The sequence below is a fragment of the Rattus norvegicus genome, chromosome 9, assembly GCF_021556685.1.
Source record: "Rattus norvegicus strain SHRSP/BbbUtx chromosome 9, alternate assembly SHRSP_T2T, whole genome shotgun sequence".
Lineage (NCBI taxonomy): Eukaryota > Metazoa > Chordata > Mammalia > Rodentia > Muridae > Rattus > Rattus norvegicus.
The window spans coordinates 20002643-20022671 of record NC_141542.1 but is presented as its reverse complement, the minus strand read 5'-3'; the positions used below and the strand labels follow the sequence as shown (position 1 = coordinate 20022671).

The 20029-nt window shown below is 41.6% G+C and overlaps 1 protein-coding gene and 1 pseudogene across 1 annotated transcript; both read left to right on the top strand.

The window, feature by feature from the left end:
* The first annotated feature begins 1034 nt into the window (after nt 1-1034).
* Nucleotides 1035-1925, top strand: LOC148003425 (reticulocalbin-1 pseudogene; annotated as a pseudogene).
* Nucleotides 1926-11038: 9113 nt separating this feature from the next.
* LOC134480332 (uncharacterized) lies at nt 11039-19264 on the top strand. Its single transcript, XM_087568650.1, has 5 exons — nt 11039-11237; nt 12062-12221; nt 13211-13342; nt 14010-14193; nt 18477-19264. The coding sequence occupies exons 1-5, from the start codon at nt 11108-11110 to the stop codon at nt 18480-18482; spliced, it is 612 nt and encodes a 203-aa protein (XP_087424776.1). The 5' UTR covers nt 11039-11107; the 3' UTR covers nt 18483-19264.
* The last annotated feature ends 765 nt before the right edge of the window (nt 19265-20029 follow it).

The following is a 20029-nucleotide window of genomic DNA, read 5'->3' as shown; positions in this document are numbered from 1 at the left end:
ACCATCATCATCTGTCACTAGCTCTGCACGTTCATGGAGAGTTAAAAACTGTAATTTTTATGAGAAAAGAATAAGTGAAATTACCTATAGGCAAATTCAGTCAATTATTTATGTTCAGTCCTTGCACCTATAGTAAATCATTAGTTCTCTTTATGAACCTTGGTTAATTGGTTTATACCCTCTTAGGATGGGCTCTAATATGTAGATGCCTCCTTGGTATTGCAGAAGCAATTCACTCATGACACTTTAAGAATGGCAGGGTTCTCAATGCAATTTTGATTACCAGAAAGAACATAATAGCAGTCCTATTATAAAAGCTTAAAGTTACTAATCTAATTTTAGGAATTCTTATCGAACCATCATTAGGAATTAAGAAATCATCTATTTGTCTATACATCATCACTCCAAGACAATACATCTTCGTTGCTCTGTGGTGATCTGCTCAAAAGAGTGGGGTAAAGAGCATGACAAACACAGGGCAGATGCTTGCAGCCAACCATTCAGCTGAGAGCAGGGTCCCCATTGGAGGAGTAAGAGAAAGGATTGAGGGAGCTGAAAGGGTTTACAGCCCCATAAGAACAACACTAAAAAACACCCAGAGCTCCCAGGGCCGAAACCACCATCGAAAGAGTACACATGGACAGACCTATGGCTACAGCTGCATATGTAGAAGAGGATGGCCTTCTTGGGCACAAATGGGAGGAGAAGCCCTTGCTCTTGTCAAGGCTTGATGCCACAGTATAGGATAAACCAGAACAGGGAGGCAAGGAGAGCTGGATATTTGGGTGGGTGTGGTAAGACCCTCATAGTAGAAGGGGGAGGCGTGCTATAAGGGGTTTTTTGGATGGGAAACCAGGAAAAGGGATAACATTGGAAATGTAACAAAAGCCCTCTCTGGATGGACAGAGGCTAAGGTGCTCTGAGTCCCTACTTCCCTGCTGCCTCCCTTTGATCGCAACTGTGGTGCATGGTGTCAGTCTGGGAGTCCCCATGGGCTGCTGCTGGCACTGGTCCTGGTGTTCAGGGCCAAGAGCATGATGAGCAAGGAGCACATGGTTTGTCTCGATTCAGAGCAGGGCGAGTGGCAACCAGAGGACAAGGACAGCTTCCTGTACAATCATGAGGTCTTCCTGGGCAAGGAGGACTCCAGGACCTTTGATCAGCTAAGCCTGGATGAGAGCAGGAGAGGCTGGGGAAAATTGTTGATCCAATTGACAATGATGGAGGTGGCCTTGTTACTACTGAAGACCTGAAAGTTTAGGTCAAACAGGTACAGAAAAGGTACATCAACCATAATGTGGCTAAACTCTGGAAGGATTATGATAGGGACATAGAGGAAAAGATCTCCTGGGAAGAATACAAGCAGGCCACCTATGGCTACTACCTGGGACACCTTGCTGAATTCCAAGATAGCTCTGATCATCACAACTTTAAAACGTTGCCTCCACGAGATGAGAGGAGGTTTAAGGCCTTGACGGTGACCTGACAGCTACTCAGATCGGGTTCATTGCTTTTCTACACTAAGAGGATTTAGAACATATGAGGAGATTGTAGTTCTGGAAACCCTGGAGGATATCAACAAGAACGGGATGGTTTTGTGGACAAGGATGAGTACATTGTGGACATCTTTTTCCCATGAGAACAACTGCCCTAAGACAGACTGGGTTTTGTCTGGGGAGCAGTTCAATGATTTCCCAGATCTGAACAAGGATGGGAAGCTGGACTAGGATGAGATTCACCACTGGATCCTCCCTCAGAACTATGAGCATGCACAGGCTGAGGCCCATCATCTGGTGTATGAGTCAGACGAAAACAAGCATGAGATGCTGTCCAAGGAGGAGATTCTAGACAACTGGACCATGTTTGAGGGAAGCCAAGCCACCAATTATGTGGAAGATCTTATCAAAAATCATGATGAATTTTGAAAGACACTCATCCTCATGTGGCCAACGGTCACAGCTTCCTGCGGATGTTCTGGGTTATTGCTATATTTGTCAAGTATATAGCAGTTGTGTCCCTAAACAATGAGAAACCTTTCTAAAGCTCGAAAAAATCATACATTGTACCAAACAATAATAGTAGGAGATTTAAACACCCCACTTTCATCAATGGACAGATCAGGGAAACAGAAATTAAACAGAGACATAGAAAGACTAACAGAAGTTATGAAACAAATGGATTTAACATATATTTATAGAAAATTACACCCTAAAACCAAAGGATATACCTTCTTCTCAGCATCTCATGGTACCTTCTACAAAATTGACCATATAATCGGTCACAAAACAGGCCTCAACAGATACAGGAAGATAGAAATAATCCCATGCATCCTATCAAAAAACATGGACTAAGGCTGCTGATCAATAACAACAAATAGGACAGAAAGCCCACATACACATGGAAGTTGAAGTCAATGACAACTTGGTCATTGGAGACATAAGAAAGAAATTAAAGACTTCTTAGAATTTAATGAAAATGAAGATACAACATACCCAAATTTATAGGACACAATAAAAGCAATGCTAAGAGGAAAACTCACAGCTCTGAGTGCCTGCAAAAAGAAACAGGAGAGAGCATATGTCAGCAGCTTGACAGCACACCAAAAACCTCTAGAAAAAAAATTGAGTAGAAGGCAGGATATAATCAAACTCAGGGCTGAAATGAAACAAGAAGAAACAAAACCGAGTATTAAAAGAATCAGGAAACCCAGGAGCTGGTTCTTTGAGAAAATCAACAAGATAAATAAACACTTAGCCATACTAACCAGAGGTCACAGAGAGTGTATCCAAATTAATAAAATCAGAAATAAAAGGGAGACATCAAAATCTGAAGAAATTAAAAGGATCATCAGTTTCTACTACAAAAACATATATTCAACAAAACTGTAAAATGTGGAGGAAATGGACAATTTTCTATACAGATACCAGGTACAACAGTTAAATCAGGAACAAATAAACCATCCAAACAACCCCATAACTCATAAAGACATAAAAACTGTTATTAAACATCTCCCATCCAAAAACAGCACAGGACCAGATGGATTTAGTGCAGAATTCTATCAGATCTTCATAGAAGACTTCATACCAATACTGTCCAAACTATTCCGCAAAATAGAAACAGACAGAGCACTACCAAATGCCTTCTATGAATCCACAATTACTCTTATACCTAAACCACACAAAGATACAACAAAGATAGAGAAATTCAGACCTATTTGATTTGTGAATATTAATGCAAAAATGCTCAATAAAATTCCTGCAAACTGAATCCAAGAACACATCCAAACAATCATCCATCATGATCAAGTAGGCCTCATGGCAAGGATGCAGGGATGGTTTAATATACGGAAGTCCATCAACGAAATTCATCATATAAACAAAGTCAAAACCACATGATCATTTCATTAGATGCTGAGAAATCATTTGACAAAATTCAATACCCTTTCATTAATAAAGTCCTGGAAAGATCAGGAATTCAAGGCCCATATCTAAATATAGGAAAAGGCACAATACAACCAACCAGTAGGTAATATCAAACTAAACTGAGAAAATTGAAGGAATCCCACTAAAACCAGGGACTAGACAAGGCTACCCACTCTTTCCCTACTTTTTCCATATGGTACTTAAGGTCCTAGCCATAGCAATCAAACAGTGAAAGTAGGTCAAAGGGATAAAAATTAGAAGGGATGAAGTCAAAACACTAATATTTGAAGATGATATGATAGTATACATAAGCAACACCAAAATCCTACCAGAGAACTACTTAACCTGATCAAAAACTTCAGCAAACTGTCCGAGTATAAAATTAACCCAAACAATTCAGTAGTCTTCCTCTACTCAAAGGGTAAACAGGCTGAGAAAGAAATTAAGGAAATGACACCCTTCAGAATAGTCCCAAATAATATAAAATAACTTGCTGTTACTTGAACCAAGCAAGTAAAAATATCTGTATGACAAGAACTTCAAATCTCTGAAGAAAGAAATTGAAGATCTCAGAAGATGGAAAGATCTCCCATGCTCATAGATTGGCAGGATGAATATGGTAAAAAATGGCCATTTTGCCAAAATGAATCTACAGATACAATGCCATCACCAACAATATTCCTACTCAATTCTTTATAAAGGTAGAAAGTGCAATTTGCCGTCATTTGGTATAACATAAAACCCAGGACAGCAAAACTCTACTCAACAATAAAAGACCTTCTGGGGGAATCACCATCTCTGACCTCAAGCAGTATTACAGAGCAATAGTATGTATGGTATTGGCATACAGACAGGCAGCTCAGGGGAACATAATTGAAGACACAGAAAAGAACCCACACACCTATGCTCATTTGATCTTTGACAAAGGAGGTAAAACATCCAATGGAAGAAAGATAGTATTTTCAACAAATGGTGCTGGTTCAACTGGAGGTCAACATGTAGAAGAATGCAAGTTGACCCATTCTTATTACCCTGTACAAAGCTTAAATCCAATTGGATCAAGGGCCTCCACATCAAACCAGATACACTAAAATTAATAGAAAAAAAGTAGGGAAGAGTCTCGAAAACATGAGCCCTAAGGAAAATTTCCTGAACAAATACCAATGGCTTATGCTTTAAGATCAAGAATCGACAAATGGGACCTCATAAAACTGAAAAGCTTCTGTAAGGCAAAGGACAGTGTCATTAGGACAAAAAGGCAACCAACAGATTGGGAAAAAATCTTTACCAATCCTGCTTCTGATGGAGGGTAATATCCAAAGTATACAGAAAACACAAGAAGTTAGAGTACAGAGAGCCAAACACCCCTGTTAATAAATGGGGTTCAGAGCTAAAGAAAACATTCTCAGCTGAGGAATATCGAATACCTGAAAAGCGCCTAAAGAAATGCTCAACATCCTTAGTCATCAGGGAAATGCAAATCAAAACAACCCTAAGAATCCACCTCACACCAGTCAGGATGGCTAAGATCAAAAACTCAGGTGACAACAGAGGCTGGGGAGGACGTGGAGAAAGAGAAACACTCGTCCATTTTTGCTGGGACTGCAAACTGGTACAAGCACTCTGGAAATCAGTCTGAAGGTTCCTCAGAAAATTGGACATTGCACTACCTGAGCACACAGCTATACCTGTCCTGGGCATATACCCAAATGATTCTCCAACATACAACAACACACATGCTGCACTAAGTTCATCGCAGCCTTATTCATAATAGCCAGAAGCTGGAATGAACCCAGATGCCCTTCAACAGAGGAATGGATTCGAAAAATGTGGTACATCTACACAATGGAGTACCACTCAGCTATCAAAAACAATGCTATGTTCAATTCATAGGCAAATGGAAAGAACTAGAAAATATCATCCACAGTGAGGTAATCCAATCACAGAAAAACACACTTGGTATGCTGTTGGGAGCGATGGCCTTGAATCCCTCCATTATTGATGTTATTATTATGGTGAGCATTAAGTATGACTGGGTTCATGGAAAATCCCCAGCCAGCTGCAGAAGACTAATACAAATGTGGTGGTCAAGATGAATAATCATATGATAACGTGTGACGTTAAGATACCCAATGTGATGACCTGTAACCTTTCTGAAAAACCAACATCCTGCTGACTAATAGATATGACAAACCTGTGACCTTTCTGACATCCTGTCAACATCAGCCGATTCCCTGACCACACGAATATTGTGTCCTTGGCGTGGGTAAATGTTTCTTACTTCTCTCTTCTCTCTGTTACCCATTTTATGGTACAAATTCAGCCTTGGGGAAAAATAAAATTGTCACCTTGATCAGACTCTTCTCTTGGCGTCCTTCTTCACGTCTCTTGTCCCTCATTCTCTTCCAGATTCTCAGCACCCCTCATTGACAGTATGCACTCATTGATAAGTGGATATTGACCAAAACCTCAAATTACCCAAGATGCAATCTACAGATCTCAGGAAACTCCAGAAGAAGGATGACCAAAGTGCAGATGCTCCCACTCCTTCTTAAAATGGGGAACAAAAATATACATAGGAGGGGATATGGAGGCCAAATCTAAAGCAGAGACCGAAGGAACAGCCATTCAGAGCCTGCCCCACATGTGGCCCATATATATACATCCAGCAAAACTAGGTAAGATTGATGAAGCTAAAAAGTGCTTACTGAAAGGGACCGGATATACATCTCCCCTGAGAGACACATCCAGAGCATGTCAAATAAAGAGGTCAGTGCTGGCAGTAAACTGCTGAACTGAGAACAGGACGCCCTTTATGGGAATTAGAGGAAGGATTCAAAGAGCTGAAGGGCTTGCAACCCCATAAGAACAGTCATGCCAACCAAATAAACCACTAGCAAAAGACTATATATGGACTGACCCAGGGGTCCAACTGCATATGTAGGAGAGAATAGCCTTGTTGGGGCACCTGTGGAAGGGGAAGCTCTTGTTCTTAACAAGGTTGGACACTCAGTGCAGGGGAATGTCCGGGAAGGGGTTTCTAAGTGGCGTGGATTGGGGGACCATACATATGGGAGAGGGCACGTGAGGGGGGCTTATGGACCAAAAGCTGGGAAAGGGAATAAGGTTTGAAATGTAAATAAAAAGTATATATCTATTAAAAAATAAAATTTAAAAATATGATAATAATACTAAGAAATAATCAAAAAAAGAAAATGTGAATAAGAAAGAAATTTTAGGATTTGGAAAAAGATGAATGCCAGGTATTTGAAAACTGTATGACCATGGTAAACACTTTAATAACTTGAGTAATTTTTTTACATGTTAATGAACTGCATCTTTTTTTTCAATAGTGAATGGAAATCCAGTCCCTTCCTGGCTGTGAGTCTAGGTATCCAGATGTAGTGGAATTCATTATTTGTTGAGTCCTGAACCTTTAAGTCTGCTTCTAACACAGCTTATGCCAAGGAAACTAGGCCAAGGTGATATCTAAGCCATTGACCAAACTATCTGGACTAACAATCACAGGTGAAATTCCACCTTGTAAATGGGAGGAGAGGAATAAAAGATATCTTTAAGGATTTAAAAAAAAATGAAATGTACCCAAAAAATCCAATAAAAAAGTTTAAAATAGGGGTTGGGGATTTAGCTCAGCGGTAGAGTGCTTGCATAGCGAGCACACGGCCCTGGGTTCGATCCCCAGCTCCGGGAAAAAAAGAAAAAAAAAAAAAACAAAGAAAAAAAAAGAAAAAGAAAAAAAAGTTTATAATAAAAATAACTTAGGAAATACAAAATACTGGGGTGCCATTCCACAATCATGATGTGTTTATTCTGTGATAGCTTACAGGTTAATTTACTTCTCTATGACTGTTTTCTTATTTCAAAGTAAGAAATGGCATCATCTGTGGAGTGGATGGTGAGAACAAAAGCTTTGGCTAACTTGAATAATCGATCCCTCCAGAGCATATGCTTAACATTCTAAGCACAGGTAAATTTCCTGAGGGGATTAAAAAACAAAATCCAAACATAAAACAGGAACAACAACGATTTAAAACATTCTGCACGCTGGGTATGAAGGCATGTTACAACTTTAATCAGCTTTGTAGGTATTTCTAATAAACACACAAAGAAACAAAAATCCCATCACAGTCCTAGCAGTTGCATCCAACAAAGAGAGAGCTGTGAGGTAGTGCCTGCTGCTTCTTTCCCCAGATACCCCTGGGCCTCAGGCCTGCATCCAGTGAGCTGGACCAAGAGCAGCCAGGTTGAAATTCCTGCTGCCATGGCAGGATTCTGCAGGAGCATTTCCCTTTCACAACAAGGAACCTGTGTGGAGGAGACCTCTTGGTGAGTCCTCAAGGACTCTAAGTATCTTATTCTACAGGGAGACCCTGCCAGGTCTTTGGCAAGGCCAGCCAGTTGTTTGGGGAATCTCTGGTCCTGTGGCAGAGGACAAGGAATGGCAGAAAGAATGGCAGCTCCACTGAGAGCAAAGGATAACCCTTCTAGGCCTATGACCTCCTAATTAATTTATCTTTTCACCTGATGCCTATTCACATTTTCTTACTATCATACAACTGTGATCTTGATGAGCAGCTGGTCTCTTCTTTTCTTAATCAGTTCTTTGTTGTCACAGACGTTTTTAACTTACTCCAGCCCCTGAGAGTTACTCATACCTTCTGTATGCAGTAGGACCCTTGGTGGGACTGTCATCTCAAAATTAGAAGGTTCGGTAATCCAAAAGATTGGACTCCAGTTTACATCAGGCCAGGAAAGAAGTCAGCCATCATTAGTAAAAGAGCAAGGGAAAAATTACATAGGAAAAACAAGTGGCTTAATCAGTAGAAAAGATCCTCAACTTCTAAGGCCCGCACATCTACACCCCTCTCTTCTGAGCTTTGTATAGTGATGTTGTATAACTCCAGATGGTAGTAAAAGGCAGAGTTCTTCCCAGAAAGGTCAGACATGATTTTCACTCTTACATCTCTGAGGTTGGGTGGCATTATAGCATTCAGGTGGAATTATAACACCTAGGATAAGAAGACAGAATCCACATATCACAATGCCAAATGGACTCCCTCCAGAACTTATCGACCCATTGACAAAACCACTGCCTCTTGTGTACCATCTGGATGAAGTACCAAGTTCACAGACAGTTCTTCACAAACTTCTCAAAGCCAGCAAACTGGAGCATGAAGAAAGCCAAGTCCAAGGCATTCAAAACCAGCATCCTCACGAATGCACCCAGGAAAGGCTTTGTTAAAAGAAGGGAGGTACTGAGACAGTTGGCCCTCATACACTCAGAGAAGACTGTGCCAGGAGAATTGGGGAAGGATTGTGGGAGAGTAATCAGGTATCAGTAGTCAAGAAAAAGAAAAAAAATATAAATAGAAATAAAAAAAGGTCTTTAACAAAATGGGACATAATGTATTGCTGAACTAACTCTACTCTGTTTACACTTGCACATGCTTTAACATCTACAGTCATTTACATATACTATGTATACAGCAAAGATTAATGTAGCAGAGAACAGGCAGATCAAAGATCCATTGTTCCCTCACATCTATGTGGCTCTGCTTCCCTTTATCAGGACTGTGGAGGCCTCTGCTCATCCAGGTCTCAGGGCTCAACCAAGATGCAGTCCCCTATGATCTCTGGCCAAGTGCTCTTCTGTTCCCAGTAGAACTCTGCCTCAGGCTGCAGAGGCACTGAAGGGTTCACCTTCAAGGTACAACCACTCTTTCAGTCTTTCCAGGCTCTCTGTTACTCAACTGGAGGCTTCAGCAGAGGCCTTTCATCTCAATAACAGAAGCTTACCTGATCCAAAACATTGGGAAGCCATCCTACACTCCTGATTGGCTGGTTACCTGAGACCAAACAACATAGCTCTCTTCTGTATGCCTGTTTTCCTGATTTGAAAGTAAATATTGTGTTCATCTGTGGTGTTATGGTAAGAAAAAATCCTTAACATGAATAACAGGACCATGCAGAGCATGGCTTTACATTCTATGTACAAATTGAATAGCTAGATGGAATTACCAAAGAAAACAATAAGAATCCTAACAACAATTACAGAAATAATGAAATGAAATAAAACAAAAACAAAAGCAAAAACAACAATACTTTGTGGGTGCTGGAATTTAAGGCACGTATTAATTTTGACCAGCTTTGTAGGTATTTCCAATAAAAAGCAAACAAACAAACAAACAGCCTTATTAAAAGTGCTGCAGGTGCAGGAGAGAAAGCTGGGAGATGTCCCGTGCTGCTGCCCCCATGCTGTGATTCTGCAGCAACAACTTCCTTGGGAATAGGAACCTGTATGCAGTGGGATCCCTTGCTGGGCCTGTCATCTCAAAAATAGGGGCTTCCCTAATCCCAAACCTTGGAATCCAGTTGACTTCAGGCCAGGAATGAAGTCAACCATCATTAGGGAAAGAGCAAGGGAAAAATTACATAGGAAAAAATATGTGCCTTAATCAGAAATGATCCTCAACTTCTAAGGCCTCCACAATCTCCACCCCTCTCTTCTGAGCTGTGCATAGTGATGTTGTATAGCTCCAGATGGTAGTAAAAGGCAGAGTTCTTCCCAGAAAAGTCATACATGATTTTCACCCTGACATCTGTGAGGTGAGGTGGCATCGTATCACAGAGTCAGCACACCCGGGATAAGGACACAGAAGGCACAGATGACAATGCCAAATGGACTCCCTCCTGAACTTATGGACCCATTAAAATTGAGGTTTAGCCTAACCTTAGGCCATTCCACTCCCTGCCCATCCACCTGATTTTTATGTTTGCTCTGAGTAAAATATCAGCATGTAGCCCCAAATATCCTCAGGATTGGACTTGGAAATTCAGGAAGAACGATATTGGAGAAGGGATGGCTATGTGGTTACAATGTCGTAACACAAGGTCCAGGTTGACGTTTGCTCGCTGATGTCCGATTTCACTGTCTTGTTATATTTGAGAAAGGGAGGATGTCCAACTTAATATATAAAAGGTACAGAAATTTATTATTTTATATATGCCCTGTAGTTGATCCCTATGTTTCAAGAAAAAAGGAGTTTTTATTCTAAAAAAATAAGATAATAGACCATTGATTTTGTGAAATACATGGATATGTAAATAAAAACAATGTCAACTGTCAAGACTGCACAGTAAGCAAATATTTCCAGGTTTTATACACTCAGAGGTCTAGAAGAAACATATTGGCCTCCATAAAAAGGAAAACCTTAGGAATCGAAATGTGTGTCACATGCATTGTCTCGAGTAGTAGATTTACTTTTAAGAAAAAACTCCCTCTTCCTTGGTCCCTAGAGATTTGGGTGCTAAGAAAAATCTGTTCTCTCATTCAGGTTGTAAGCAACCCTCCCCAGCAAAAGCACTGTTGAGTTCTAATGATGCACAGAGAAACATCTAGCTTAGCAATAGAGGTTGCCAAATGGTATTCCCAGTGATGTATGAGAGACTGGAGGAAAGGGTCCGCACAGAAATTGATCAATTTTTGGAGAGCTAGTTAGCAGGTAGGTCATAGAACTTCCCAGTGGCATCATCAGTAAGCCCTTCACTGGACAATCTATTGTATCTAAGAGATCCCTAGAATCTTCTGTGATGTCACCAGTGTTGTGGTGACACCAACTGCCTTTGGGATATTCCTTCAGTTCCCTTTGGGTTCACAAACAGGCATGTTTCGCCAGCCGCTCAGGCTATTTCAGAAGGAAAGTGTTGATCAAGGAGAGACCACACCAAGGCTGAAGGAAGATGACCTCCTCTCATCTTCCTTGGAAGGAAGGAAATCATTCTGGGGAAGGCTTGGTGAGTCCTGGGCAGAGTTGGGGAACATCCTCAAGGAGGTATGTTTGAGATGTGCCTTCTAAGATTAGGCCTTACAAGCAGGAGCCTTGGGATTTCTCAAAGGCAAACCAAGAGTCAGGAGTTCCTGATCTTTAATCTGAGAGAAAGCCAGAAAGTGGTAAGCCTTCAGTTTCTTTTCTGGAAGCGTTTTAATTGTGAGTGTCAATGCATGGCAGGAGGAGGCACAGTGAGATTAAAAATGTGACCATCCATGGTTGGGAGTTGAAGCATTTCTTCCTCTAGATTACTGTAGGTTACATAAGTCTCTGATGGTGAGAACAAGGAAGGATGCACCCTGAGAAATGAATTGAGTTCTCAGACACTTTGGGTGGAACACACATGATTAGAGCCTGATGGTGCTAAGCAGTATGAACTCCAGGATTAACTGAAACACATCTGATATGAGATAACAACGTCCCAGATGTTTATGTATCAGTCAGGTTATACTATTCAGGGTGAGGGGTCCTGTAATAGTGAATGTGGCACGTGTATGCCATTAGAGGTTGGGAAGAGGGACATAGCTTAAGAATCCACCTATAAGGGGGTTGGGGATTTAGGTCAGTGGTAGAGTGCTTGCCTAGGAAGCGCAAGGCCCTGGGTTCGGTCCCCAGCTCCGAAAAAAAAAAAAAAAAAGAATCCACCTTTAAGAAAGCTTTTCTGTTCTTTAAGGGATTCACCCAGTCTCTACCATTTCCCCTTCCTCACCTCCTTTTCGGATTCAGAATGATCTTTTCTGCCCATGGGCCACCAAATATGCAAATTCACTTGGGTTTATCTATTTACAGGTTTTGGTAGGAAGGCATCATCCCAAAATGTCATCAGTAAGCAAGAGGAGTGTTTAAAGGAACTGGAGGAACTCAAATTTGAAATCCAGAAGTGTCAATTCGAGAGGGATGAATTTTATCAAATCCTGGACCTTTATATCTATGATGATTGGGACCACAGGTAGTCATTATGGCCAGTAACCTGTTCACTGTCTTGTGCTTTCTCTCTGCTAACCCAAGATTTCCTCTTAGCACAAGAGAGGTTTACCTCTCATCCTGGATTTTAAGGAGATTTGGAAGGCATTTGCTTGTGAGACAAGCTAGGTCCTGTGTGTTTAGGGTCAACCTCTTTTGTACTTGACCCTGAGCTCCTTGGATTAGCATTGGTTCTGTCAACAGCTAGAAGGACCTAGTCACACTTGCTGCCTCTAAGTGAGGGGATGAAATGCCTGCACGTCATCCCTCTTTTCCTCTAATTTTTTTTCATTATACACTGATTCTATGGCACCTCCATGCATGTAGTTGGGATTCTGCTTGTGTTTGTATATTGATTGGTATGTAAGTATGTGAAAGTGTTTGTGGGTATTAAGCTCTCGGTCAGGGAGTCTGGGGAGTTTCATGGGATCTTAGGATATGTCTGATGGACAGTTTGCAGGTCATGATAGTGGGGATGCCCACATTGATCAACTGAGCACTTTGCATCTTCTGTTTACTTAGGTGGTAGATAGGACCCTCCTGAGGGAAGGAGGGGTTACAAATCCTCTACCCTGTCAAAGTAGTTATTCCCTCTGGGAATTCATGGAACAATAGGAAACAAGGTTTGAGAATCCCTGTTTTCAAAACAAAAGAAATATCATCACAACTGTCTGTTAGACCCAAGCCACTGCAGTACAGTTGGTCTTGGGGGAACCATATCTCCACAGTCTTAGAAAATGTCCATATTTCAAAATAACTCTTTGCTGATTTGCGTAGAAATATTTCCTTGAAAGAATTGTTGTTGGAGTCTCACTGTTGTGTTTTTGCTCTGGTCTTTGTGTTTGCCACATTCTTCCCTCCCCCCACATTTCTTAAATTTCAATTTTTTATTGGGTTTTTTTAATTTACAATTCACTTAATTCTGAAATCCTGAGTTCAGATGGTTAATTTTTCTTGGGCCATGCCCCACAACAGGCTGGATGTCGAATTGCCAATACTTCAATCCGAACATGAGATGAGAATGATGGCTATGCAAATGATGACCAGTTCAATAAGTGAGGCCATGGAGAGGTACAAGGAGCTCATACAAGTGAACAGTTCCTACCGGTGAGTCGCTGACAGAGATGAGAACCCAGCACTAGGCAGGGAATGCTCCTGTCCTGTATGACATTGAACCAAAGTCAGGGCACTGGTTCTGTAGTGTCTGACTTTTAACAAGAAGCCTGCCTCCTGGCAAGGGTCTTATGTTTGTAGCTCTTGGACTCAGTTGTCCTACATGTGAAGGGTATAGAAGACCCTCCAATTGTTATTTTCCCCATTAAGGATCCTCTAGATAGAAAGTTTTGTACCGTGATGGGAATATCAATCAACTCTGAATCTCTAGGACTCTGACAGAAGATTTAAAGATCTGTGATCCATGAGAAACACATGGAAAGATTGTATAGCTATTGGGACTTCAATTACCCCTCAGAGGGGATTTACCCACTACGTGAAGATGGTTTTAGCATATCATGGACATATAAGCACCCATATGGACCATTTCTTCTTCCTGGATTTATATAAACCGTCTTAGTGTCAGGATTATCAGAAGTACTTTGATTCATGTTGAATGTGGGTTCTGGATTTGACCTCCTCTAATTGGTGCTAACTTGTATAGTGTGGCTCTGTTCTGGGGATGTCTGGGGATGAGGACCCTTGAAGGGATGATTTGACTTGCAAGAGTGACAGGCAAATAGAAGCTGGCTGGGTTTACCATTTTTTGTTTGTGGTTCAGCATCAGGAACTCCCAGCTTCTGCGTGAGCAAACTCAATTGAAGAACAATATACAGATTTTGCTGAATGAGAAGAGAGAACTGCTGGTGGAGCAGACTGAACAGCCAGCATCCTCTGTGGAGGCAAAGAGGCTCTGTGAAGAGGCCGGAATGAACATCTGTGTCCCCAGTGCAAAGGAACAGCAGGTAGGATTAGGCCTCCAGGTCAGGTTGTCCTCAGGTCTTTCCATAAACATAGACAAACCAATGTAACTGTCTATTGACTGATCCATGTCCTGACCTAGGTCTCATCCAAGTGTTCATTCATGTGATGGTTTACAAGGCTTTCTGTGGAGATAGCCCCTCTTCAGGAAACTGCATGTTTGGATAGCAAATGCTCTTGCTCTTCGAGAATCTGCAGTTTATTAAGGGAGATGGGTTGATCACATATCACAGCACTACATGCCATGTGTGTGGAGGGTGCTATGTGGGAGCCCCTCTTTAGACTAGAACAGGGCTTTGAGGGATGAAGCAAAAGCCTGGAGCTCATTTTCGTTACAGGGATCTTGTGAGACTCAGGAAGTAAGTAGTTTTCAAGGAGGAGAGGCTGGTGGAAATGGCAAAGAACCAGTTCTCATTGTCATTTGTGGTGGCTTTTGTTCTTCCTCCCCTCTTCTCCCTGTATATGAAGATGGTGTCTTCATGCTTCATAGATCTTGGGTAACTACAGAGCCTGAGGAGCAGCATGTCAGTTCTGTCTTATTTGAGTGCTCCTGGAGAGTTCATATGTGGGCCTTACAATCTGAAGCTGGATAGAAGACCAAGGATGTGGAAAAGGTTTCTCAAAGGCTGAGGGTTGGCATGAGAGATTTGAGACTTCAAGAACAAAGTTACCCATATATACCCCCAATTCTCACCAAGAAAGGTGCATTGCTGTGCTGATCTGCATCTTAGGAAGCATGTGGGGAGGCCAGTTAATGACAAGCAATTTTGTCCAGTCATTATCCAACTTCGTCCTTTAAGCCTAGGTCTCTCAACAAACATGAAGCTTCCTTTTTTTGTGCTGTCCAGCAGTCTTTGCATCACCGGTCCAGTTCCAGGTGGAGCCCTGTCTCTTATTTGTCTCAACACATTCTTAAACCATTCAACTATTTTCAAAATAAGGATTAGATTTCTTCACTTTACCTGAACAGAGGTATCCCCCGGGAAGATTCTTGATTGTCTTATTGGCTTCACCATGATCTTGCATGGAATCCTAGAGTGCATCCCTCTGCTGACATTGCTTTGCTGACTATATCATGGGCATGGCATTCTTTAAGGATAGATTCCCTCTCAATACTGTACACAGTGCTGCATTTCAGAAAAGTCAGGGTATGTTATTTCTTTAGCCTCCTTCTGACTGACATTGAGGTTGTTTTAACATCACATGAACTCTAATGTGATGAAAAGTTCCTGGTAAATGACCATGAGTCCCTGTCTTCTCTGATGGTTCCAAGGTCTTCTATGAAGGAAACAGGGTAGTTTTAGTGAGGGGCCTATGATGAGTCAACATAGAGCTTGATGGAGTCTTTTCCTAGAATCTCTCTCTTGGGAATTTGATGTTGTATTGTTTAGGCTATCTGTGCAGAACATGTAACTTACTAGTAAAACCAACAAGTATCTGCATAGAAAGGTTTCCTGAAGTGGAAATGAGTACAGGCCAGGGCAGCACAGCCTGCTTGAGTCTAAGAGACTTGTACACAGCATAGCTCCCACTAATTCCTCACTCAACAGGAAATGTGCTGCACAAGATCAAAGTTTTCATTTGTGCGTGCAAGTGAGTATCTGTGTATTTCTGTGTGTTTGTGTGTGTTTGTGTTTGCAGTAGTGAATGTGTTTCCCTCTATTTCCAAGTTTCATGAGAAAAGTACTCTAAGAGTTCACTTTACATCCATGAAACATGAAATACAGCTGCCCAGTCATTTGGCATCTCCATCCAGCTCTGTACAGCAAAAGGACACTTAAGGTATTAATTTATTCTGTTTTCAAAAATACCGTAACAGAATTATCTCGTGAAGTCTGGGGGAGGAGTGGGAAATATGTTCAAGTGAGTCGTGTTTCACAGTGGTAACAAATGGTACAGGCCTGGAGCTTTCAGGTCCCTTTTAGTTATGGTGTAAAAGAAGGACAATAAAGTCCTGTAGAAATGCAACCCCCCAAAAAGAGGACACAAAAACACCTGTAAAGTTAGATTTTCAAGTGATTAGGGGTAAAACTACTGGTCTGCATTGAAATCCTTTGGAGCACATCAAAGGAAAGGAGTACAGGGAGGTAAGGGGGGCTTCTCTCTAAAATCCATGAGTTTATGTGGCTTCTCTGTTCTTTGTGAATGGTGAAAGCCCACTGGAAGGGTGTGTCACTCACTGTGTCTTCTCCAAGGTTGCTTTCCACATGGCCTGCTACCATTTCTCTCCAGCTACCTTGGCACACTACAGCTTCCGCTGGGAGTTTGGCTTGGATTTTATTCATTGAGAATTTGAGTTGCTTGGAGTTGTATTGTCATCCAGCAAAAGCCCCATAGCTATGCTGTGGTGCAAGAACAGGGCAGTGTCAGGAGCCCCTTTAGGTGCACAGATAATCTAAAGCGCTCCCCTATGTTATCTGTGTAGCATTCTGCAAGTGCTGTCAATCAACATCATTTTCTCTCCCTTAATTTCAGCCTCAATGGAGTTAGGAGAAATGATGAATTTCAGATGGGTCTGGGAGTGTAAGAACAGGTAGCCCTATGAGAAGCCATGTTCAGAAAGTGGAACAGAAGGTTTAGTTAACCCAGTGATTCCACAACAAGGAGTAGGTGTTGCCATTGCAACTAGGGAGCATCAGTGTTGTTGTGGTCCCAGAGTAACCTTGAAGGAGAATCTATCCAGACGTCCATCAGGCAAGGAGTAAAAGTGTACCATAGGGTGGAGCCCTTGCATAGATTCTGATTCAGTCTTAGAAAATCCATGCAAGCTTTTACGTACTTACTCAAAATATCTGTGGCACAATCACATTACGGGGAGAAAAATTGTTGATTTGGATCCTGGTTATGGAGATTTCCTATGATTCAAGCTTTGGGCATGAAGTCACTCAGGCTATGGTAAAGACAGCTCAGATTAGAAGAAGCTGCACACTTTGGGGAAAGTCTGAAACAGTGAACAAGAACAAGAGTCTAGTACACCACCAACATATGATCCTTTGCTGGGGAACAAGACTGCTCTACACAGCCCTGGGAACTTGCAAAGCAAGATTGTTAATAGGGAAAGAACCCTGAGTCTATGTTGGTTAATGAGAGGACAGCACATCACTGACTGAGCTGTCTATAGGCTCTATTCACTATGTACATATCCCACTCAACATTTGTTTTTATGCCTCCAGCGTATACTGGGGAGTCTTTACATTAAGCATTAATGTTCAGGTAGGAACACAGGCTGGAAGAAGCCATTTGAATATCCTTCCCTATATAAATACCCGTTTTGGGTGAATGACCACCTACATGGATTTCAGCCTCAGGCAGCTAAAGAGCTACTCAGAGTATAGTTCTGGTACAGTTCATGTGAATTTTGCCCATGAAACAATATATATGATCCTCTGGATTTCTTGCTATGTTCTACTCCTTTCTTCCTGTGATCTCTCTGGAAAAATTGAGGACATTTTCTCTTCTGTCCTCTCACAAATTGCCTTACACTAGCCATAGACTTACAGGGGTGCTGGTGTGTTTCTACATCACAATCACCTTTAATGTCCGTGTATACGCTGGGAAGATTTGCATGGAGCACATTCTCAGTGATTACAGGATCCATGCAATTCCCATGGATTTGATGTGAGATGGCTTCTCTGTGCATTTGCAGGTACAGTGCTTAAAATGGAACCTAGGCAGGTTCCTTCACTGCAAACATAATCAGAACTTTCACCTCAATTCTAGGCATCTTCTCCAGAAGGCATCCACATGGTATTCTAGGTTGCTCATCCCTCTCTTGAACTCAGATTCAGACATAGGTACAATGTTATTATTCAACATAATATATCTGGACCAGTGGAAAAATACGCTCATTTTTCTCTAAATTCCAATACAGTGTATAGTCCACAGTTCAAATTCTAGCAGTTTTAAAAGCTGAGATACAAATCCAAGAGCAGGTACTCTATGACACTTGGGGATGCAGGGACTGACCTCAGCTGACAGGTCATGCTGGATTGTCCAACTGAATAGAGCTGATGTAAGAGGGAGAGTTGAAAGACTGAACCCCCAGTGAACTAGACTGTGGGGGGGAGGGCAGCAATGGGGGGAGGGTTGGGAGGGGAACACCCATAAGGAATGGGATGGGGGAGGGGGATGTTTGCCCGGAAACCGGGAAAGGGAATAACACTCGAAATGTATATAAGAAATACTCAAGTTAATAAAAAAAAAAGAAAAAAGAGGGAGAGCTGAATTGAAAACCACTCACTAAACCTTTATTCCCTTGCTCTGCTAGGTCTGAAATTCTCCAGGAGAAACTCGAACAAGACACAAACCAGGGCAAGATCTCCCTTGGAGAGAAGTGCTACAGGAGGAGAACTAAGTGTGCACAGCAAATACACCACTATTGCATCTCATCTGTAATGTCCATAGCAATTGTGGACTGCATTTTCCTCCTTTAGTTTTATTTCTTTGGATTGAATAGGCCGTACTTTCACCTCCCCACCCTCCAGCAAGTGTAAACTTTTGGAGGGACTCAGAGAAGTGCTGATGCACATCAATCAAGAGGTGCTGGTCATCCAGAAAGACTGTGCACGTGTAAATGTGTATTTGTCCTGGTGGGTCATCCAGAAGAGTTTCATGGAGATCAGTTCACAACATTGGAAAGACTTTGAGATAAAGTCTGTAATATCATTTCTACTCAGTATTGGATGGCTTTGTCCTTAATACCCCCACTCCAACAAAACAGACCTACTTCCACTACTCTTGGAAAGATTATTACCACCAGTAACTGCTTGTCTACTGTGTCTCCAAGGAGAGACACAGGCTATAAATCTATTCTGCAGAAGGAGCAGCAAACAATGCTTAGCGCAGCTCCTCTATTTAAGTGTGGCTGAGTTTTGATTATTTTGGTTATTTGGTTTTCCTCCTATTCATTTGAAGTTTTGTTATTTATGTGTTGTTGTTTTGTTCATTTGGTTTTCTATTTTGATAAGGATATAGACTGTATATATTGACTACCTGCATCTGGTTACTATCATGTAAATTGGATGTATCCTGGTGAAAAAAAAGAGTAATCTCAAACTCTTCACTCTTAAGAACCTTCTTTATTGATCATTAGTGTCAACATCTGAAGTCCCACAGCTATCAGGGAAGGATGGATCTCTGCATTCTCATGGGGACTGGGCATCAAAATCACTTCCCAGTCAGACTGAGATTCAAAGGCAATTATACAGTCACTGTTCACTGTGTTCCAAACTCTGTGAATTTCAACTTCATATTGCATATATTACCCACTGTGTATGCTTACTGTCAAATATATAGTTACCTCTAAATTATACTCTGTGGATGAGAGTGTTGAACAAATTAATGGGATAAACATTAATTTCTCTGTAATATCTCCCAGGACATATAAACGTGGCATAAGGGAGTTTAAAGCAATCAGGAAGCCTGCACCCAAATCCCGTGGTGGAGAGTGCTGAACACCCAGGAATGCAGGTACTCCTGATGCCACAGGACAGAAAGCCATTTCTGCCCAACTTTGCCCACATCTCTTGCCCAATATTAATCTGCATGATGCCTCTGGAAACAGGAATATAGGAGCAGTCAGTGGCAGGAACCTGCTTGGTTCAGCCTGGGCCCAGAACCAACCCAGGCCCTGAGCATATTTGAAGAAAACCAGAGGCATACAATTCTGTTTCCTGATTGTGGCTTTTTTTTATTTGAAGTTCTAAACACCATTTTGTTGTTTTTGAATTTTAATTGGATATTTTTCATTATGAATTCAAATGTTATTCCTTCCTTGTTTTCCAGAAATAAGTCTGAATACCATCGCCCTCCCCCTCTTCT

Coding starts and splice junctions, on each gene's coding strand:
- LOC134480332 (XM_087568650.1), top strand. CDS start 11,108: ATGTTTCGCCAGCCGCTCAGGCTATTTCAGAAGGAAAGTGTTGATCAA. Junction 11,238..12,061: donor ATCATTCTGGGGAAGGCTTG/GTGAGTCCTGGG, acceptor ATCTATTTACAG/GTTTTGGTAGGAAGGCATCA. Junction 12,222..13,210: donor TATGATGATTGGGACCACAG/GTAGTCATTATG, acceptor GCCCCACAACAG/GCTGGATGTCGAATTGCCAA.